This window comes from Metopolophium dirhodum, chromosome 9 (genome assembly GCF_019925205.1).
Source record: "Metopolophium dirhodum isolate CAU chromosome 9, ASM1992520v1, whole genome shotgun sequence".
Taxonomy (NCBI): domain Eukaryota; kingdom Metazoa; phylum Arthropoda; class Insecta; order Hemiptera; family Aphididae; genus Metopolophium; species Metopolophium dirhodum.
The window spans coordinates 27,438,277-27,463,499 of NC_083568.1; the positions used below are offsets into that span (position 1 = coordinate 27,438,277).

Consider the following 25,223-nt stretch of genomic DNA (forward strand, 5'->3'; position numbering starts at 1 on the left):
CAGCCTCCTAGTAAGGTGGAGGGCAACTAAAAGATAATTTGTTATCCGAACCTGGTGGTCTAAGACTCGCGCTGATGTTAATATAATATCATAGACCTATTCACGGTCTTGATTTAAGATATACAGGCCGATTCTTGAAAGTTGAAACCATACAACTAATCCTCACATGCGACATAAGTCTATAGAGTATAGACTAGGTTAGGTTATGTTAATTTAAGGATAGGAAAATAAATGTAAATGTAATAAATGTAAAAAATAAAATGTATTTATTTGTTTTGTATTAATTAATCAACTGTATAAAAACATATTAATTAGGTAGTAGGTATACCTATTTAGTGTCTATCTACATGTACATATATGCACACACAATAATTATCTTAAAGTAAAATATTGCTTAGATTTCGATTACGTCAATGTCTACTAAATATATGTAGGTACCAAACTATGATATCAGTAAATTTAAAGTATTGCTTTATTTATACATAGTTTGTTGTTGATTTATCAAAAATTAAATTAAACAGATAGTAAAAAATTATGAAAAAAAAATACAGAAGGTAATCAAAAATGTAATTTCATTTTTAAATAATGTAAATCATAAATCATATATAATAATAAAAACTTACCATTCAAATAAATTAAACATTTACGTTTTTATACTAAAAATTAAAATATTAGCAAAGGAATATTTTTCCAGTGATGGGCACAATAAAATTTCAATAGTAGAAAATAAAACAAAGAATCATGTAAATTCAATTTTGGTAACGTAACTTATTGCACACAAACATAGTTAAATATATCATTGTCAAATACTTCTGATTAATTAATTAAATGGTTCAAATATTATTATTAAGATTTTCAATTTTGGTAAACATTTTATGGTAAGTAGACAGAATACATATGAATAATATAACTATAATACTATAACAATTATAATAATAATAACTATAATAATTAAGTACAATCTATTGAAATAGAAGACAGCCAGCCCATCACTGAGTATTATATTATTAAGTACGAGGTATTCTAGAAGAATAACCAATACCGAACACTGATAGAATTTGAAAAAAATGAGTTTTTTTTAACAATAAAACCCTGTACTACATATAATTGAAGATTTATAATTATTATATTCAATATTCATTATTTACACACATAATGTTAATTCTATTTTAAGATCACAGTATTCAGACTGTTCTGAATTTATGTTTTAAATATAATTTTCTTTATACTTAAAAAATATTAAAATTAGAAAAATATATCTACAAATTACAGTTTTAAGATTTTTAGATTTCAGTTTAATCCAATAATAATAGAATAGAGGTAAAAATTACCAATAATTTCATAATAACAGTTAGAATTGTGTAGGTTTGGTACACAAATCTCATATATTAAATATTACTAAATATTTACATAAATTATAATAACTTCTTAGACAAATATTACTGATAAAAACTTAGAAATACTTTCACAGACGTTTATATAATAATAATAATAATTATAACTATTAATGATCGCCTCTTAATAACTCCATTAAAAGATTGAAGCTTTGCCCTTCTCCTTCCTTACTCTTTATTGACAACATTTCTTTTCCAACCTATTAACAAACCACATAAATTAATACAAATTTAGTACAACTACAGAGCTTACTAGCTAGTATAAAGTTAGGCTAAGGCAGGGCTTGCAACCGGTTACCGGTTTTTACAAAAACCGGAAATTTCCCGGAATTTTGGGGAACCTATAATCGGTTACCGTTATTATAAACCTATTTGTACTCCCGGTTATCGGTTACCGTGACAATTTTTCAGCTAACATAAAACGTTATAATAACATAATATGTTTTAACCGGTTAAGAACCGATTACTGGTATTTATAAATACTGACTACCGTTACGTATGAACTATAATAATATTATGTTTAATTTATTTTAGCTACATAAATGATTATATGCTCGTAGGTACTAATGGTTTAATAAGTAATAACTTCTTAAAACTATTCTTAAATCATACTATTTTATGTTCGTTCTTTTTCCCTAGTCTAAATTCTTGTAATAATAATTCAAATAATTGGTATTCTACAATTCTATTTCCTATCTACCTATAACATAAAATATTGTTGGTTGGTAATGACAGTACTCGATAGTCGATAGTCCCAGTCTCCCTCATCGTATATTGTACTGGGAAATCTAAAAATAGCTTGATTCCTATAACACGAATATTATATTAAGTCTTAAGGGTACAAAGGTGTAGTACAATTTTTTTTTTTTTTGAAAACCGGTATCCAATCGGTTATTGGTAACCGACATTTTTTGGAAGCGGTTATCACTTAACGGTAACCTATAATTTTGAATATATGTAGTACTGGTAATTGGTTACCGCTAACAACAGAACCGGTATTCAAAATATTTTCTGTTACTGCGTTAGCGGTAACCGATTAAATTAATAACGGTTTCAAGCCCTGGGCTAAGGTAGTAAAATTATAAGAATATTAAATTATCAAATTTAATATTTTAAATTTGAATACTAATCTCATCTCACCATTAATCCAATTTCATACGATAGCTACATAAAATGATTCAAATTTTATTTGAATGTTTAAATTCATACTCACATTCACATAGTATTACTTAAATCAGAGGTATTTAAACTTTAAAATCCCACAGCTCTCTTGTATCTTCACAATATTTAGGAGGCTCCCAAATTTTTTATGATAAAAAAATATGTTTACTTTGAAGGATTGATGACGGATAACACAATAATTATGAAATTAATAATAAAAATAACAGTAACATTCAACTGGTCAACTGGTCATCCGAATACTACATGTGTTATCAATCATGTTATTTCCTTTAGATGACGCCATAACCCGTCTAACAAATGCATAACATAGCAAATTGTACGTTTTTAATAATTCATTTAATTCTGTTATATTTAATTTTAGAGTGAATACCAAAGTTAGAAGTTACAATATTATCAACCCATGTCATTAGATAATATTCTTACTTTTCAGTTTAGTAATAGGTGAATTCACTCTAAAATTAAACATAACAGAGTTAAATTAATTAATCAAAACGTACAAATTGCTATGTTATGTGTTTGTAAGACAAAGACAACACATGCTGGTAGGCATCCTCTTAATTCTAGTTTACATTTTCACCAACAAATATTGATCTTTTTTCCTAAACTGTATTGTGACTATCTTAACTAACATTTTCATCGCCCACTAGAGCCGTGATGCACAGTTGGAATACCTCTGACTTAAAAAAATTTATTAGTATCTAATATTTACCTGACAAGTACGTTGTAAATCAGGTATCCTTAACAACAGTTCTCCAAATTTGGATGGCATCTCCGGATAATGTGTCAGAGTATACTGTTGCAGAGCATGTAATGCTTTTTCCTGAGATGCTCGAACTTTTTCTGGTTCTTTCAAATCATTTGTATCTGAAACCATAATTAACAAATTGAATTTATCTGTTTGTAAAGCACAATATTTACATTTGTTATAGGTTTAAGTATGTTTTATAAAATCAGACTAAACATATTATATTATACCTGATGATAATAGCACAATGACTTTCATGGCTACATATTCATAACGATCTACTCTCAAACGTCTCAGGTGCTGAGTAAAATTCAACATGCGCTCAATACAAGGTGCTAAACCTAATTCTCTTGCTTGATCTAAAGAAATGGACTTGCCCAGGCTAACACGTATTTCTCCGGGGCTGCTAACTGATCGATAACAACAACTGAATAACAGTAGCTCACACCAGGCATTTATCAATAGCGATATCTGATCATCGATCTAAAGTAAACATTTTCAAAAAATATAATCTTTGCATAAATAGTTTAAATAAATATTTATCTTATTACCGAAATGTTTTTAAATAACGGTAATGATTTGCACCATTTAACTATTTTGTAAAGCCGATGATCAGCAATGTTGCATAAATTGGAAAGAAAATCTGTTCCTGAATTTTCAGCCATTAAGCGACTCTTAGCTATTTCTTTGGCACCACCACAATGATTCATAGAACTTCCACTAGCACTTGACGATTCAAATGAGCCTTCATTATAAGTCCATAAGTGTTCCACTTCCATTATTTCCTAAAATTATTTTATAAGTATTAATTAATTAATTAAAAACTAATAGATAATCAAATCCTAAAAGTTAAATTTGTTACAGAATACTTTTGTTTTCATAAATTGCATTTAGTTATGTTTCGACTGTTTGTTAGAAAACTATTACAATTATTTTGTATCAAAATCAATCATAAAATTTATAATAATTAGGAAGTTAGGAAATTCACGATTGTATAGCATTTCTGCAGTAATAATATCTATATAAGTTAATTTTATGTATCTAATAAAAATAAAATTTAAGAAAATATAGATATTTTAAGTCTAGAGACGGCTATTTTTTATTAACAGAAATTATATTTGTGATGTTTACACATTACTTACTTGCAATAATTGAGGGATCAGTCTGGCTGCTTCTTGGGGTGGAGACCTGCATGCACGTTCTTCCTGCTTGACTTTATTTTCTACAGAATTAGTGCTCATTCCTGAGTGCTGTCCACTATGTTGTGGCTGCATATTGGAAGGCGGTATTGTGTAAGTAAACGGATAGGTACTACGTCCACCTCTTGTTCTATCAACTCTGATTGCTTCTAGTTTCATACCCATATTCAAGCACTTGTCAAAGCGGCAAGCTGGACACTTCTTACGTGTAGCTATTGTGATCAAACATGCCGAACCATGTAAGCACACGTAGTTCTTATGATTTTGTACAGTGCGCTTGAAAAATCCTTTACAACTCTCACATGAAAATATGCCATAATGAAAACCAGAAATTTTATCACCGCAAATTGGACAGGGACTAGATAAAACATAAAAATTATTTAGCTATATTAATATTACTATGAAATGTTAATATTTTATTCATTCTACTTAAAAATATATACATACCTATTTATCAGTTGTTGTCTTGAAATACCAGATGTTATACCATGTTGTTGACTAATGTCGGACATTGACAATTTCTCTTCATAGCCATTGGTTTCCTCTGCCACAGTATATTCATGAAAATTTCTTTGTATGTGTCTTGGCTGTATTGGTGATTGTGTCGGGGAAAAATGTGTAGGCGAAACAGACAGCGAGGAATAACTGTAAATAAAATATTTAAATTTATCATATTCAACAGCAGAAACTGTACAAGTGTAGGATATACCAATAGTTATATATTGTGTACCAAACATTATGTAAGAAAAATACTAACATGTATAGATTTATGGTTTTACCTTTGACTATAACAAGAACTATGTTGTGATCCACCATATTGTGAAGCATCACTATTATTCCTCGACAATGACGACGGTGTGAATGTAGATGGGGACGAAAACCCAGAAGATGACGGAGGATTATGTCTGGAAGTGATTGGTGACTGTGCAGGTGAGCAACAAGAGTGTATGGCCGAGTCTGGGCTGTGAGTCGGTGGAATGTGTGATGTATGTTTGACTCCATTAGTTCTATGTTGGAGTAACGGACTGTAACCGCCACCTAACAATTTATCAACAAGTAACGGAATGTCGTTGTTCGACGAAGTTACTTTGCTCTTGACATGCTCCATCACTCGGTCGACCTGTAGAAAAAAAAAATTAATATAAATACTAACGAGATTTCATACAAGACTTACCAAATTATTATCGTTATAAATAATTCGTTTGACTGGAGACGATTGTTGGTTATTTAAATTCTCATTTCGAGGCAGTAAATAATTTTGATTCGCTGTCTGCACGTCCGCCGTCCTATCTTCTTCCTGAAAATCAGTTACGTTCGTAAAAATGTCTATCCGAGTTCGTATTATTAAAATTAGCGAGTCGCAGTTACCTGTTTCATTTCCGAATCGGAAAGTTCTCCTTCCCAGGACATTGGCCGGGGCATGTTTTCTTCTACCGCTCTCATTTTTTTACTTCTCATAGTAACTCCGGAGAAGTCAATCTTACTTACTTCCCGATCACATTCAGAACCTACTTCGTCGATGATGTCATCTTTTATTTCAGTCATTGTGCCGTCCTTGTCGTGAGGTTCCTCTGTGGGTGGAAAAACAAAACACGTTATAAAAAGTCGATACAATATAGGTAAATATTATACAATATGCAATGTGTATCACGTTAGCATTAATATATATGAAATCCCGTCTTTCAATATACCTAAGTACCTAAACGAAGTATTTACACGTGTGTCAAATATTTATTAATCAAAACAAAATATAAACTATATTTGAAAGGTTTACTATGTTTTCTTATTGAATTCATTTTGATGTAAAAATAAGTCTATTCAAACCAAATTAAAAAAAAATAGTAATAAAATGGAAAAGAAACCCAAACATTAACACCACCAATGAAAAAAAACTGAATCGAGCTAAAATTGGACACTTAAAATTGACTCACGGATATTTAATGGCAAAAAACGAACCACCAATATGCCTAACATGTAGGCGCCACACTCACAATTAAACACATTTTTGACGAATGCAGAATATACCAAATACAGAGAGAAGAACTTAACATAAGCCACGACATCGGAACAAGCCTAGGTCCAAACCCCGAAAATGAAGTCAACACAATAGAATTTTTCAAAACAATAAAAATATTAAACCTACTGTAAATTATAACCAAAATATTGTAAAATCTATAATTGTATATTGTATTCATTATTGATTTATACATAAACTATTTTTATTTTTTTATTTATTTCTTTTGTTCTGTCTGTAAAAAAATGTAACACTAATGGCCCATGTTATCGAAGCGGAAATTTAATTGTGTAAATTTCAAGATCAATAAAAAAAAAAGTTTATTCACTTTATTCCGTAAAAAAATTTAATATTCAAATAAAAGTAAATTTAAAATTAGGCGCATCAACATTTTTTAAAAATTGCTAATACCTACCTATTAAGTACAATTTGTGATAAATTACATATACATTAACTAAGAACTAACCGTTATTCTTTATATATTATATTAACTATCTAGCTAGTGAACATTTGTAAAATCTATACATCAAAGAGTATATTATTATATTTAAGATTTCTATAGAATAACGTTGAACCAAATCTATTATAAACATTAATTTACATTATACATGAATGCTAACACATCGGTATATGGACATCGTTTTTATATAGTATGTCATATAAAGACACAACCACGAGCACTGAACTTTATCAGACAGTGGGTATAATCGTTTTTGGAATAAAAATTATTGTATTACGCTTAGCGTAAAATGTTATATCCAAAACGATTGTTGTTATTATTATATTATATTAGTAGGTAGCCAGGTTAGTTATCTATTTGAGATATTTTAGATTCGAATAAAGTATAATATTATGTTCATTTTTACCATAGATGGAACCAGTATTGAAACAGTAACTTGTATATACATTTTATTGCATTTTATTACGATATTCACAAATATAATAATATTATATTATTATAAATCAATTTTTTTTATTATTATTTATAGTTTGAATAATATATTATGTATTTCACAAATTATAGTGGTGTTCAGCGGAGTTAACACACACAATTATACAATTGTTATGTATAAGTCATAGAATTTCGTCGATGAATCATATCATCAATTTCTCAATAGTATTATATATTTTGTAATGCGTTTTATAATTTATACACGTTTTGTTTTAGTTTCGTACATAAGAATAGCCAAAAAAGTTGGGATTTTCTGTAAATTCGAACGTATCTCCACATAGTTGGATGCCTTGTATATAAGGCCATCCATATAGGAAGCACTTGCATAGATTTAACTACGAGAGACGGGCTATTGGCAAACCTAATGCCTACAGAGCATTGGGATATTATTCTTGAAATTCAATCAAAATGTATAAATGGACAAAGAAAGAAAATTTTTTTTGGGTGGAGGACAGCTAATTAATGTTTTTTTAAGATCGATAGATACATATTTATTCACAATAAATCATATAAAGGTTCTTTTGCGTAGTCTTTGGTTAAGCTTTACTCTAATATACGTATATGCCGCCATATAGTTACAACAGGTCGAATAAATAAAAAACCAATACAACTTTAATACGAATACCTATTCAATATTATATTTATTTATATAACATGCATACGTCATAATATACGGCGAGGACGCGTCACATCAATGTGTCAGTGAAAACCGTCTCGAGCGAAAAAGAACCACTCAGACTTGACTCACAGTCGAGAAACCGAATTATGATACAATATTTTGTGTTATAGCGTTTTTATTTTTTTCACATAGTTAATATAAATAATTCATTGAAAGTTGAAACGCACGAAGAAAACACGGATTTCAAAATAACAATAACTTTTTTTTTGTATCAATTGTGATATTAATCAAAAACATTAAAACGCTAAGACACAACAAATATTGTCTGCTTTACATCTCATAACCTGTTATAATATTATGGCGTATAAATTCTAACCATCATGACTGTACAAGAGTGTAAGCTACAGTCACACATTTTGTGGTTCAATTTCATACGAAATCAATCATTCTTCTATATTCTATAATTTTGATACAAATAAACGACCAACGATGGTATTGGCATCGACACGTGGACACGGGGCCATCGTTAAGATACTCCAATATTATTGAAATAAAATTCAAGTTATAAATCGAAATTCTTCTCAAAATCGCATCGGAATTGCCTACATCAAACCCCTTAAAAATAGGATGTGATATAATATCATAACATACGTAGGGTATACTAATCAATTGTTGTACACACCTTTTATCGTGGTGATCTGCGCGTTGGGCTGCAGACGAGGAGCGATCAGATTGATGGACGTGACGGTGACCGGGCCGGACGATACCTGCACGCTGTGGCCCCACATCCTGGTGTCGCTGTCTGCCATGGTCTCAGAACAGTAACCGCCGCGGTGACGGGCCGACGGCGGGACGGAGTAGCATCATCGAGGCGTCTCGCGAGCACCGAAAAGACGACGACGGCGTAGCGTCTACACTAACTTGTCGTCGGGCGCGCCGGTAACCGCGCGTCGAGCCGCTGAGTACTACGTGACCGCGTAAAACCGTTGGCATTCGACGTAGTCCCGGTGACGACGGACGTGGGCGCGACGGTTATCGGCGGGGGCGCGTGCCATTGTCGCTATCGTCTTGCGTGCGGTCGTCAGTATCGGCACGGAGAACGCAAAGCGATATATTTTTATTGAATTATTTTGTCGACGACGCCGCGTCCTTTGCCTGCTGAAAACCAAAAAAGCAAACGTTACTATACATATAGGTGATCAGAGTATATTATGGTGTCGTTGTATATTATGTGACGACAAGGCCGGTTGTTTGGGGTGAGCGACTGGACATATATGTATGCCTTCATTTTTCTAATGTTTTGTCTTGTGCTATCAGCGCAACAGGCTGAAGTCTAAAATAAGAGTGATATTTACAAACAAGATGTAATATAGCACTTGCTACTTATATAAACTTATATACGTCTGTGATAGGGCACTATATAGATACTATTGTATGTAGAGCCTTAACTATGATAATAATAACAACAACAACAATTATGTAATATACAATATTAACCATTATTATATTTTGTATAATGTTAACTAAATGGTATAGAAAAATAATATCAGATATAAAATTTAAAAAGTTTGTCCTCGTAATTAACAATACGGTTTAAACTTTAAATACGGTATAATGGAGAGTTAGATAAATAGAGGGGAACAAAACTTTGAATGGCACAAAGAATCTAATCTGGATAGGAGAGTCGTCTGCGGTCAACAGGACTACTTAAAAATTAAATTCAAAGCTTTTTTACACAACCGCCAATAGGCTATATACAGCTACACTGTATAGTGTATAGACTAAATAATTTTTCGTTAGTTAATATCCAGTTCGTACCTGGACCTGATCGTGACTCGTGGACATAAAACTGAATATTGAGACAAAATTGATAACGTTTCATATGCACAATGCATATTTATATTATAATACGTCGTATATCTCGTATAACTGACATATCGGCTTTGTCGCAAATGTTTGCAAATTATACACTTGTGTAGTTATTTCAATGTAGGGTACACGTTTTGAAAACGATCCCCGCACCACTAAATCTGCAAGGACCTCGTATCACGATATTAAAATAAGTGTAACATTGCGCTTGTATGGCAGACACGGTAGGTACACCATCAACTATGTAGATTATGTTATGCATCGCGCGTGGCTTATTATATTATTTATTACGTTTGTAAAAGTAACCAACAACCGCACAGCGATTATTTGATTTATATATAATATATACGCGCTTGTACAACTGGGGGGCACATTATAATATTATTACGATCGTATAGGTAGATCGGAGAGAAACGTTACGTGTTCAGCCGAGTAACCGCCGAACGGCTACCATATTATACATGCCTATAAGTTATTACTTATTACTCGTGTGTGTGTGTGTGTGTGTGTGTGTGCAGATTATAAACGAACGAGCCGAGTGAAGCAACGACGCACAGCGCGGCGACGAAACCGGTTGTGTGACCTGACGGCCGAGTGAAATGGCCAATGCGCGCGCGAACGATCGAGGAGCGGAATGGTCGGCGGCGGCGGCGGCGTAGTGCGAAGGGGTTATTGATGTCTTGGTTGCATTGTTTATAATTGGCAGTAACGCAGCAACTGCACCGACACAAAGTGTATTTGTTTTATTCTGACACGAGACTAATTTTTTTTTTCTTTATCTATTGCGCCTCCGGTCCGTCGATATAATATTATATAATAATATTATTATTTCGTTATATGAATAAACCGTCGACGCGCGATATGCATAATAATAAAAGCATACCGTATACGTACGAAATAATATTATTATTATTGTTGGGCCTGGAATAAAAACAAAATTAGGTATTTCAAGAATGGTTCTGGAGAAATAATTTGTCTCATAATTTTCCAATCATTCAATTTAATAGTAGTATAATAAGAATTAAGTAATAGTAGCTGATTTATCGTACAGTGTTTGTTGTTTTCTGCTCCGCAATGTTTATAAAATAAAAATTATGTTATACTGCTATTATAGGAGTGCAGGAATCACGTCTGTAGGTATATCGAATAAATAAATAAACACTGTAAAACAATTATATTTCGGTTGGGTTAGGTTATTCGAAGAAAATCCATCTTTTACGTATACACGTCCTAAACATGATATTATCAATGATACAAAGATGAAACTATGAAACTATACGTTTTTATTACATTTGGTCAGCCTAAATCTTAACAGATAGTATGTATACCACAAAACAAACGACGGTGGACGGCAAGACGTGACAACTGATTTAAAATAATTATACTTGGAAGTTCGAAGTATCGTTGCTCCGTATACGGTACAGTCGGCACACGCTGTATAACCATGACACAAAATTCCTATTAAATCATCCTAATACGACGATATAATATATAATATGTTGACTAGGTCGATCGGAGTTTGGTCATAATGTTACGCCAGTATATATTTATTGATAGATATTATAAATTATAGGTAATGTGTGTAATGTTTACTACAACGATATGGATACATACTGACGCACCGCACATAACTCATACTGTGGAGTGTAGCCGGTATACCATTCTAAACGGGGATTCGGTATTTTTTTCGAGGGTTTTTTCGTCGTATTAATGTGTCGATTTAATTCTACTAATGACCGTGCGCGCGTGCGTGTGTGCGCGCGCTTGATAAAAAGTGCAGAGTACGCGTGTTAATAACGATCTGGGCATGACCTCAACACACGGCGATATCCGAAGAACGAAACACTCGTCGTAATCATCGAATCCAGTGAGAGGAATATTATATTTTATAATAATATATTATAATATATTACATTACACTATACAACACTAAATGCATAAATAATGTTACGGACGTATTAGACTGCTGCAGTATCACGGGCCCGTACGTTGCGGTCCCCGTCGGCCGTTGGCAACTCTCTTCGTTGCGCAACAAGTTCCAATTTCACGCGAGGCATTTTTTTTTTTTTTTTAATGTTATTATTAATACCGCCGCGGCGCGGGACGGCCGCGCTGTTTGTTTTATTACACCGCCCGACGAGTTGTACACATAATATTATTATTATTATTATTATTACTACGGAATGTAAAATAATAAGTAACGGCAATTCGAATACGGTTTACGGTTGGTCCGCGGTCGCATAATAATGATAATATAAACGCGCATTCCGAGACATAATATTATTATTATTATATACGCCCTTCCCGTCTCGGAGTATTTTTGCGATCTGGTTCGACGGAGACACGATGTGAGTGACTGTATTGTGCGAGACATTGATCACCAAACCTAACCGAACCCGACAAAAGAGGAGAAGCATCCCGCAACGTATAATAATATGCAATACACTGTAATGCGTCCGGCGCGATCTCTCGTTATGCTATTTTAACGACATAGTGCGAGTACCTACTTATTTCACTACTGGACATTTGCAATTTAAATAAATACAATAAATGCAATTATAGAATAATATTATGATTTATGATGGTTAAACAGTAGACACGCATAATAATTATTCCAGCAGTCAGTAGAGTTTAGACGAGTATAGTGTATCAAAATAAAATAATAAGTCTGTCATAAATGTAGCGCCGATAGGAACCCGGGAATGGATTCGGAAGAAGCAAAGGAACGCGACAATGCGCGGAGCAACGACTCGCTTAAGTCCTGCGAATTGGAATGGTGATTGGTGGACTTGATCTGATTATAATATTATATGGGCTAGCCCTTTAGTATAAATAAAAAATATACAGCCGGCTATAGTGTGATGTGATCATAGATTTAGGCTTTTACGTGATTATGTATAGACGAGGTCGTGTGTACGAGTACAAACGTAAAAATACCGATTATACAAATTAACAATTTGGCAATTGATTTATTTTTTATCCAGTTTTACGGTCATGTTACTTATAAGATAACAAGGACACAAGGTTATCGTATATAGCACGTGTTTTACATTTTGTATTATACATAGTATTATCTTACGTAGGTACTAGGTACACGTCATATACTGATATACATAAAATACGTTTACTACAATAACAACGAAATATACATACGTCATGTATGTTGGGTTACTACTTACTATACAATACGTATGTATGCGAAAGCATTATGGGTCGTCGTACGCAATAATATCAACAACAATAATAATAATAATATCATCATTACCATGTTAACGAGGCCATCAATTCTAATTTGCAAACGGTATCCGAAGAAACGCAAAAGTCAATATTATTGTTGTTTTTTTTTAGCGTTACACACGTGGCCCGTTATAATCATCGTTGTATGTTTTGCTAAGGTCGAATCAAAGACCAGTCCCTCGGAAGACTCGAAATATACGGATAATATAAGTTACTTGTTTATAGTCGTTAGTATATTAAATACGTAATATTGTTTTATGGAATTTATTGAGTTTCCAACGGCGATAAAAGAAAAAAACCCGTACCTACGATTAATGATTATTCAATGCAAAATATGATATTATATTGTAGTTATTACTTATTTACTAAATTACTATCGGCCTTCAATTAATGATAATATGTGTCTTGAGTAAAAGCGTCAACTCACATCCCCTCCGCCCGCCACAATATGCGTGAAGCAAAAAATAAAAATAGACGTATAAAATATAATATATTATTACAATCCAATAATTGTTGACGAGTCGCGTGGAAGGGTAGATAGATAAGTAGGTATTTTTGAATGCGTTGCATTAGGGCTGGTAAATATTATGTAGTTTTTGCCACACCACCCACCGGTTAGCCTAACGTAGAAAAACGTATACGCTTTTCTCGTTTTCCAGCGGCAGACGCGCCGTCACCGCTGCACACTTTCGCACGAACACGATCGTGCTCCGTTCTAGCGACGGTTTTAGAGGACGCGGGCGCCGCGAGGTTGTTTATTTTTATAAATCGACGAGAGGACGTCGTCGGCGGCGGCGGTGACGGCAGACGTTACAAAACTATTACTATACACACGTTGACGGTGCGCGCGCTCGTGTGTGTGTGTGCGCGCGCGCGCGCGCGGGCGACGTTGCCGCGCAGTTCGTCGGACTCTCAAAATTCAACCTTGCCAAGGTCAGGCACGGACGCGTGCGCGCGCACCGCTCGTTCATTATAAATTATAATATTATTATTATTATTATTATGTGTGAGCGAACCATCGTCATCCAGCGTCGTTCCCTCCCTTGCATTTTTTTTTCTTTATTTACTATTATTGTAGTATTTATCACTACGCAATTTAGTATTTAATATTTACTATTATCGTCCGTACACACGCACACAAAGACACAGTGTTGACAAACGTGAATGTGCATCGGCTGCTGTCGATGTAGGCTAGACCGAGGGATGTTCGTTTAATAAACACCGCACGTCATTATAATATTATTATGCAGTTGTAGTCGCAATATTCGAGTCGGAGTTGAAGAGAGATAAACATTCGGCCCGAGATACCTAACTCGTATTTACTCGACAGGCAAGTTGCTGTACGTGTAATTAAAAAATATCTATTTTTGTAAAATAACTAAGAAATATTCATCCGAGTGCTTGAAAGTTAGTTAACACAATGACACAATAATATAGTATCTGGCCCGAAATTCGAAGTGAACAGAACCTTCGGGCTACGGATTTGAGACTTGTGTAGTGCGTGTACCAATAATTATTATCAATTAAGTATAATTACGTCCGTTCATCCATGCCTAAAGACAACGATGCGGTGCGAAGGCGTTTTCTTTCAAGTATGTGCTGGTAAAAAGGATAACGGGGAGTAGGGTATTGGATAAATTAGGTAAATGAGGTGGCGACGGAGGATTCGATTAAAAACCGTACAAGTTACGTACCTATGGCAGTTTAAATTTAAATTTAGTATAATAATATAATTATATTATTATCTGACAATAATTTGACACGGTGATTTCGAACGATACGCGATTTTTGTCGTTTACCGCGATTTTCGTAACAATATTTATGCGTCATAATCGCGACACTCGGAGATAGGTAGGTACATATTACACCATCACGGTCACATATAATATTACGAACGTATTATTATAACAACATTACAACAATAATATTATTATTTTGTATGCGCATAAATAATAAACACACAGACGATGACGGCGGTGGAGGGGGCCCGAAGAGGTTTGACGGACGTATACAGCTACACAGGTATATTATGCGCAGTACTGAGAATTTGATGCACTATAAAAAAAAACTATGAAAATGACCTATAAAAATGCATTAGTGCCGTAAAAATTTAAAATAATGCACAACAAAAAATTAAATTACGACAAAAACATATAAGATATACAAAACCTCCAGAATAAAACACGCATTGTATGTGTTTACTATAATACTATATATATACAATGCATTTACTATGGTAATCATTTAATGTGATAATTTGGATATCGATATTATATTGATTTGATAATGCTCAATTTGGTTTAGTTTACGTGTTCAGTACAAAGTAATTATAAAAATTAAAAGTATTATAGTTATACCCTGCAGGTGTACATGGTAAGTATGTTGGCCTTTAACGATTTTATTAGTTGTATGCAATTTCAAAAGCAAAATTAGATCAATATTAATTTTTTACGTTGGTCGTATAGAATATATATTTTTAAACTTATTTTAAATTCCTTGAAAATTCTAAAAATTCAAAATGAAGTTCGGTATTTCCGTTTAAAACAAGTTTAAAAAGACGCGAACCAGAAATAGTGACCAATAGAAAAAATCCAAAGTGCATTATAATCCCAGACCTAATTAGCAAATTATGTGTATACTGAATGCACACTCATCGCGACCTAGCCACCGCTGCGGTTTGCGCGGAAGGGGAGGTGGTTTTGAAAACAATAAAAGTATTCAATTTTTATTCGATTTTTATATTTTCCTCTAAATCGCAGTAGAACACATTTGGCGATTGCTCGTGGTCGGCCGTCGTATGTAATAATGCTGCAAAATATTTCGATCAGCACAGAATAGACAGATGCGCGTCGCCACCTCCACAGGACGCCATTTAACGACCGATTTGCGAGTTAACAATGGAACCGCGCAACTCGTAGGTCGCCACAAAAGCGACACCGTCAATTGTCTATTATTATCCTTACTATATTATTTTATACGTTATACATATTATATTTTATATGATATTACGACATATACGTATATTGCATGCATACAAACGGTAGGTAATGTAATGTTGGTGCAATATTTTTTATGTTAATTTAATAATTTATTTTGTTTTTATATTTCTATGTTAAATTCGTCTATCGAAAACGTTAAGACCTGCCACTAAGTCTTTTTCGATCTCGTTTAAATCTCTAGATACGACCACTGTAAGTTTTTGTGTAATAACTAATAATTATTTTATCATTTACGATGTGTTCATTTCGCGTATATTGGTCACGTATGACATTAGAACTTCCCCGTTCACAATCAAGACGCTTGTTTTAAAAATATGCATATTGTGCAATTTATTAGAGGATTTCGGTCATGATATCCATACTGCAGCCCTCGACAATATCAGCTAGCTATTACTTATCTTATATTATATTAAAAATAAAAAATTACCAAATACTTGCTGTCTAAACTGTAGGTACAGTTTAGAATTAATATTGCCTATTATATTATATACTATCTATGCGAATATAAAAATGTGTATTGTTGTATTTAACACTATTATAGTATTATAGATTTTCAATCAACAAGTGTGAATTCACATACCAAATATTCTCGATAGTTAAAAAAAATATTTTGGCACAATTAATATAGGAGTATACCTTTATTAAATATAAAATGTTATTTTTGAACGAATTAAGGGAATGGGGATTTTCCGTATTTATCTAACACACGGCCACGCATAACATAAGAATTTAGACGTGTTTTCATTCCAACGCGATTATTCTAACAACGATGAGTGAACTGAAAACAATTTTAATTAGTCATCAAATTGACTCTTGAAATTGATTTTCCCGAAATTTTAGTTCGATCCCTCTAAATCATAAATAATTATATAAAAAAAGTAGAAACCAAAAAAACGTCATACCTACCTAGTACTTAAATATTATACTCACCTCTTGGAAAAGTTAAAACCTAGTCAAAGTTCGATCTTTAGTAGACTATGACAAATTCACAGTTTCACTATATCAATCTGTGCGTTTATATGAACACGTTTCTAAATTATTCCTATATTATGTTATAGCTGGTAGCGTGTGTGTTTGTGTTAAACTGCAAAAACGGAAAATAACCGCTTGTCCGCTTCCAATTAAACTAGATATAAACTAAAATTCGATTAGGGGCTCGATTTGATTTTACTTTTAATCATTTTTTGAAATTCCGCGAAACGTTGCTACGTTGATAATAGGTATATACGTTTCAATTATAATAAAGTCCATAGCGTCTATTATTATTAATACATTTAATAAGTTAATCGACAATTATTGGTCAGACGAAATTTCAATAAACATTTATAATAATTTTAGATTGTATATGTGTACAAATTAGTATTCCCACTTTCTTTTATCAAAATTACTGTCAATATATCACTTAAGAAAATTATTTAAGATTTAGTAAGATTCCCATGACTCTTATTCAAAAATAAATATAGATTTTCGAGTCATGATTATGAAAGTTAGATGTGTAGTTACTAGTTCGTATAAAATTATAATTATTTGTACAAATGACATTTCATGTAAGTTTCTACACTATAACGGTTTTACCGTGTCGTTTACCCGGCATAAGTTTTATTAGCAATTCGAGGGTTATATTTGATTTAAAGAATGAAGTGACGGTGCCGAGGATCATGGTGACCGGTGCCAAACACCCGAATAATTGGCGCGTGTTTAATGGTAATATATACTATTATAGGAATTATTTGCATATGCCATTTTTATTCTAATATAGGATCTTAGATATCTCGTTTTTATATCTTTGTAAAGAAATGTACACATCTTTTTATTTAAACTGATGCCTTTAGTCTACACTTTATAATTCGTACCAGAGCTGAGCACCGGTATACTGAGTATATAAATATATATATATATATATTATATAAGATCTTACTTTACCCGAAATAGTCCAAAATACGTTTAAACGGTGTTTGCACTTGATATCATCCAGAATATACGAAATAAATAAACAATTCGTTACCTATCATAATATATTCATCAAAACACAACTGATAACACATTTATGACGTGATGTATCACTGTGGTGGGGCAAAAGTTTGTATTTAGGCATATAAGCTCACGATTATCAAAAGTACTTAAATATATTATCTAATAAATAATAATACTTGATAAAGTTAGTAAATATCTCAGTAAAAATACAATATACAAAGACACAAAGTACCAACAGCATCGTGTAAAATATATATTCACTCCGCCAAACTGACGTATCATGTTCTAAAACATGGAACCCCCCAACAACCTGGCTTCACACATTCATCATACAACGAAATATAGAAACGGATTAGATGTTTTCCATACGTTAACACTTTTTTGTCCATAGTAAATTGAATAATGACATTATAGCTTCAACATTTTTATTCTAGATGCTAATAGCTAATGATCAAAACCATTAGCAAATATTTTAACAAAGATTTCTTTAATTCTTATATTATGCGAAGGTAGTGAAAATTACACCACAGAATTATTAAGAAAAATCGTATTTATCATTGTCAATATTTTATCAATACCTACTTAACAATTATTAAATGATTTAATAGAAAAAATAAAACAATTTTAAGCAATTATAATATTCGTATAAAATATGAGTTTTATGTCTTATGTTTCGTACCTAAATACAATTTACAATAATTGTCTAATAGTTCTAAAGCCATCAAAAATTAATTAACAATTTTCGAAAAAATGTTTAACTATCAATATTCATTTGTGTGTTAATATCTCTTTCAGACTTTGTGATTGGTAGATTATTGAAAAATGAAGGTACCTTCACTTTATATTTACTTTTAAGTTATAAACATTTTGTTACCAACGTATGAACTTACAGATCGATGTACACAGCACGATGTAATGTGTATCCTTTAGTTAAAATTCCAATTACTAACATAAAATATTTACATTATTCATATTAGTATCAAATATTAAGTCGGAAGCCCTCCACCCAGATAACATAAGTCACATGATGACCTTTTTAATTAAGACCAATCTTGTCAATAGTTTATAATCTATAATTTTTTTATGTAAAAAAATTATTAAATAAAAACAAAATTATTCATATCATATTGACCAATGACCGTTGTAATTTGTAAAGCGTATGACACAATCTCACTAGTCATTAACATAAACGGGAAAACACCATAATATGAGTTGAGAACATAATCAAAGAAGCAATATTTGTTTTCATTCATATTTTATTTTTAAATATTATGATATTATGAAGTTGTTCTTGAAAATCTGTTAAATATCCAAGTATCCAACAATGTATATTCTTTACTTAATGTTAAAGGTTGTTTGATTGCAATACTTTTTATAATAATTAATGGTATAACGGATAACATGTAGTAATTGATAGGTATGGGTTAGGTCTTAGGTCTCAAGTTATAAGAATAAGAGTATAGTAAAATACAAACATTATATATATATATATATATAATATATGTGGTTTAAGTAAACATTGTGAAGAGACAAAATAATTACTATAGGCATATATAATAGATTTATTATAATATAATATCTAATAGCATGGGATTCACATTTAAAAATGTTGAATGCAGCTGGTAAACGAAATTGAAATCAATTAAGGAACGAAACCAGTAAAAACCCTGATTGGAAAATAATAGTCCAAATATGTGTTAAACGTGTAAAGGGTATAATGCCTAGGTAATATACGAGGCCGTAATTAAGTTAAAACAAAGTAATTTTTAGTAATCGCTGTTATTTGCATCCATTAAATCAAGTTATAAAATAAAATCAACACTAGAAACTATGAGACGATTTAAAAGAAAAATAGAGATTAATTAAATTGACATCATTTTGGGTCACGGGCAAAAATTTATTTTAAAAACGCAGGAATCCTATCGTATTAAATAAAAAGAGATACACATTAACCAATACCAACGAGTCATATATTGCAATAAAGAGTAAACGGTATAACCTGTTTGGATAAATAACTGAATTAATTTAAACTAGTTTAGGTATACATAAATATTATGATGTCGTTACTATAATATATACCTATAGTTACAGAATCGTTGAGAATTATAAACTAGTATTTGATAATCAGCATATTGCATATTATCGAACCATCGAGATGCATATTACACGTATTATATAGACACTCGTATTATAGACATATAGTACGAGAACCTCCCATACAGCGAGTATTATGCGGTATGTATGTTGGTATTATTATATTATTATATCGTAGGGTTAATCTATATAAATGAAAAGTCCAACTATACGAAAGTTGAACACCTGTTGAAACGCGTGTCATTGTGTCCAATAGTCTATACACCGTGTTTCGGGGTAAACAAAACGAGATCGAGGAATTTCTAACAAACGGCTTATATTATTATTACACGGGATAGCTGCCGGTACATATAATAATGTTATAAATTATAATAATATAGTCGTCGGGTGTTTTTGTTCGATAAAGAGAAAGTTTTGAGCACAGTGTTATCGATCCGTCTTTGTTCTTGGGTCTTTTTGTATAATAATATATCATTTTTTCCTTACGCGCTTGTCCGTCCATTACACATTATAACTTATGTTTTATTTTATTATAATATTATATTGCGTGCTGCGGATCAACGACGACGCTTATAATAGTTTTGGTCCAATATAAGTTTCAAACGTGTATTTTTATTTTACGCACTGCGAGTACGACGTGTAATTTCGTCAAACGGAATTTTACGGTTTATTTGTGCGCCCGGTAGAGGTAAGCGGCCTCCTCGCGTTGGCAGAAAATAATATGATATTATTGCTATTATTATTTTATATGATTCGATTGTGCACACAATTCCGCATTTTATTATTATTATAATGCGTCTTGATGTCAATGTTGTCGACGCGTCTTTTTTTTTTCTTGTCCGGCACAATAGGCAATATATAAGTATAGACGTATATAGTATTATGAAAAACAATAAAAATCATGACCGAAAGTAGCGCACTAGCGCGCACCATCTGTTCTCTCTCTCTTTTTTTTTAAGTATACAGTATTTATACATTTATATATATAATCCATACGATCAAAGTGACGTAATTATTCTGAGGGTATAAATAAGTACAACTGTTTCAAAAAAGGTCATGGGGTTGACAAGAGGGGCCTTGGCTTTTTCTTTTATGTGCTTATGGCTGATGTAATTGTGTGCAAATATTACCAAAAATATTCAATACTATAATATTAATTTTGTACCTACCTGTTCTAAAAATAATTTAAAAAACGTTAAATATACTCACAAAACACTATATACCTATTACCTAAGCAGTACAAAAATAAACTAGGCATTGATTTTTAGTTACAAATACTAAACGCCGTATAACAATAGAATACTTAATAATTTATTGATGTAAGGCTGTTCACAGAAAACTATCACGCTTAAAAATTAGGAATTATATATAATATTGAGGTAGTATTCACGCATATTACAAGTTAAAACCTGCATTTTTTACAGCCAAAAGCCAGTTGGCTATACCAAGTACTACTACTACTATTACTAACTATCATTTGATCCACAGTATCGACTTTGGTATAGTAGATAACAAGTGTAATATTTATAAAAAATGTCCTGTGAAAAATATGCAAAAAACAATATGTATCAAACATTATGATACCACTGGTGATATTTCCAATGCGCAACGGTTGTCTTGAACGCGAGGTTCAATGATAGTTACACGTGACCGATTGGCAAGTATAACAGTTATTATACACTAATACTGTTTGGAGGAGGGGACAATTCTGTATTCCGCGTTTCTCGCACATTTTTACTACTGCTGACATTTTCAGAGTAATATAAATTAACATAAATATGTTTTTTGTGCTGGATAGTGGATAGTACTGGATACACAATAAAATGTTTTTGACCGATTTTCCATAAGGTTTACATTGTCATGGTTACATGGTAACAAAAACATATTTATAATTTATGACTCATAGATTTTCTTCGTAGAAGAAAAGTATCGAGTAGCGTGTTATTGTTTATAGTCTCTATAACTCTACAATTATAAAAGGTAATAATTATCCACTCGGAAGAAGTCCTCTGTGGTCTAGCAGGGGCCAGCCGGCCCAGGGGATAATAGTTAAATTAAAACATGACGTATCATACTATCGCATTCGATGAATTTTGGTTACGACACGTCGTTGTCAGTTGTAGATGTGTCGAACTCCCGCAGAACCACTACATACGCGGTTTAGAAGGACTTTTTATGGTCCGTCTATCATGTAGACATTGTAGACATATACTGTAACTTATAACAATTTTATATTGCAGGTTTACACCAAATTATAGGACAAGGCCGTATTGATCATCCGACGCGACAACTATATTACCAATTACCATAAGAAACTAGTTACCTAATGAAAAACACAAATTATATCAATGAAAGTTAACACCGGCAATGCATCGACACGAAATTATAGTTCCTAATGTAGGTACGCTACATACAACATCAAACATATTGCACACCAAGGCATAACTTGAAACATTTTCTCAAAACGGCTATATAGCTTTAACCCCACGCAAATAGGTTATGACATTATGGTGTGGTCAGGGCCGGATTAAGAGTTTTGGGCCCCTCTGTATATTATTTTCTAATACGAGTCTTAATATTTGACTAGGAACTAAAAGTTTTGCATTATCCCGCACATAATATGGCATATCTGTAGAGTCGGTACCTACAATTTCATATTGTGAATATTTTTTTTTCTAGATAATTATATTATGCCCAAGCGAAAAGTGTATAATATAGTACCCTCTTTTTTAACGTTCGTTTAACCTGCAGGCCATAGCCAATTTGGACCCATATAATTGAACTGTTCATCCTGGCCTAGCTGGGTGTATAGTCGCAGTCGTATAATACACGTCACACTCATACACTGCGGCGGATGGTTACATTATATTATTATCATCGGAAGCGGTGACTTCGAGTGCATGCGGCGCATAATATGTTAGAGTAGGTAGTTGTTGACGGATAAAACAAATTAGAATAAACAAAAACAATAGGTGTCTTTTTAAAATAATAATAATATCATCATTATCATCATCGTCGTCGTCGTCGTCGTCGTCGCTGTCGGACGCTCAATAGTGACCTTGACCGCAGTTTTACGTGGCCTAGGAAGGATGACCGAGACCGTGGGGCGGCGCGTATCGGCCGTTGACTTCGCGACTATTTGGGAGTACCTACACTACTGTGTGTGTGTGTGTGTAATAAATATGCTTTGATATCTCGTGTGATACTTGTACGTTATATACTTATCGACTTATCGTACATGAAATATTGAGTCGTATTCACGACACTTCTAAACGTAACTGCGTGCTTATCCGTCCGTTGACGTATATATGCTCGTGGATCACGACACGACGACGGTGGAAAAGCGTTTTGTCCGACGTAAGTGAGAAAGAAAAAAAAACAACAATAAAACAGCAACAGGAACAGAACGCGACGGATTCCGAAATCGGCGGTACACGATAAAATTACGATTTTGAGTACGACTGAGAATAAAAATAACGTTACCGTGGCCCTTATAAGGACGACGACGGCGGTGCGCGAGCGAGCGTCCGTGCGGCGCGGCGTGCGCGTTCAAGGTCAACGGTCTGAAAAATCGTGGAAAAGGGTGGCGGTAATGTGGTAGCGGCTGCGGCTGCGGCGGCGGGAAAGAACGGTGGCGACGGTTGCAGCGGCGGAGGTGGTGGTGGCGGGGCACGACGAGAGTTCACAAAGAATGGCACGATACCGTTACAAAACATCCGCAGCTAGAGGCCGTCAACCGGCATCTCTGTTGGCCACGTCCGTTACGGCCCCCCTCCCCGTCTCCGACCACCCCACGACCACCGATTCCTGTCCTTCCCTCTTCCCACCACCCCCCCGGACCGCGATAAGCCGACACCTCGTGTCCATTTCCAGCGCAGGTACGCTGCAAAGTTCCGTCGTGCCGACACACAACAATGGCTGAAAACGGACTAAAAATATTAACAACAACAATAATAATAACAACAAACAACGACTTGCGCGATTGCATTATTGTTATTATTATTATTAATGCACGTGAAAAACCGGACCCATCCGGCGCGGTAACGCTGCAGATACCATTTTTTTGTTACCGCAGTGGCGTATTAGGTACGATGGACTCCTCGGACACCCAGACACCCGCGATTGCATCTTATGCATAATATTGTTGTCATTATTCCGGTACCCGCGATAACATTGTATTGTTTTGTAATAACGGCACGACAGGACGTTCCAAAACGACAAATCTTTCGTAACGAATTATTTAATTGATTTACATAATTCAAGTACAATAATTCTATCATTGATCCAATTAAATATAATATTATGTCTATTATCATTATTTACCTGGCGTTCTAAACGTTATCCCGATTATCCGTTTGTCGAAGAGTAGTCAGGAAGACGTCGGTGCACGACGACGACGACGACACAAGGTGCGATTTATTGAATTATTATTTAACTATTTACCGTAATTATTAACAACAATAATATAAACCACCAGTCGGCGAGGAACGTTCGCTCTTCGGGCAAATAATACCTGTGTAATGTCGAGGATTTCGGAAAAGAAAAAATAATAATATTAACGGCACGGCAACGACGACGACGACGACAGAACGGCACAACAAACGACGACGGTTAAACGCGACCGCGTCCGCGACTGACTGCGACTATTCGCCACTCGGTGTCTCGGCGGCGGCGGTGCGACGGTGTGTGCGCGCGCTCGCGTGTGCGTGTGCGTGTACCAGTCGGCGGCCGCCGCTTTGCTGTTGCACCGGGACGTAGGCACGCATATTATATTGTATATATATTTATACAATAAAACGATGTATATATACGCGTATGAGTAATACACGACGAACGATAGACGGCGGTGGTGGAGTGGCCGTCGGTCGCGCGCGGAGAGCGGTGTGCGCAGGGCGAACGGGAATGAAGATGAAGGTCGTCTGGGCTTGACAGCGCGTCGCGCGGA

General features: G+C 33.6%; 1 protein-coding gene across 2 annotated transcripts; it reads right to left on the reverse strand.

Annotated features, from left to right (window-relative positions):
• Window positions 1–243: 243 nt before the first annotated feature.
• On the reverse strand, window positions 244–25,178 carry LOC132951943 (nuclear hormone receptor FTZ-F1 beta). Of its 2 annotated transcripts, none has more exons than XM_061024019.1 (11): window positions 24,602–25,178; window positions 8,788–9,260; window positions 5,889–6,091; window positions 5,695–5,817; window positions 5,300–5,640; window positions 4,968–5,165; window positions 4,464–4,878; window positions 3,873–4,106; window positions 3,552–3,804; window positions 3,286–3,440; window positions 244–1,594 (listed from the first exon to the last, which is right to left on the reverse strand). In XM_061024019.1, exons 2-11 carry the CDS (start codon window positions 8,912–8,914, stop codon window positions 1,505–1,507), a joined length of 2,139 nt encoding a protein of 712 aa, XP_060880002.1. In that variant the 5' UTR covers window positions 8,915–9,260; window positions 24,602–25,178; the 3' UTR covers window positions 244–1,504. The 2 variants fall into 2 exon arrangements, with proteins under 2 accessions (XP_060880002.1, XP_060880001.1); XM_061024018.1 differs by having other exon boundaries at window positions 8,788–9,263.
• Window positions 25,179–25,223: the final 45 nt, after the last annotated feature.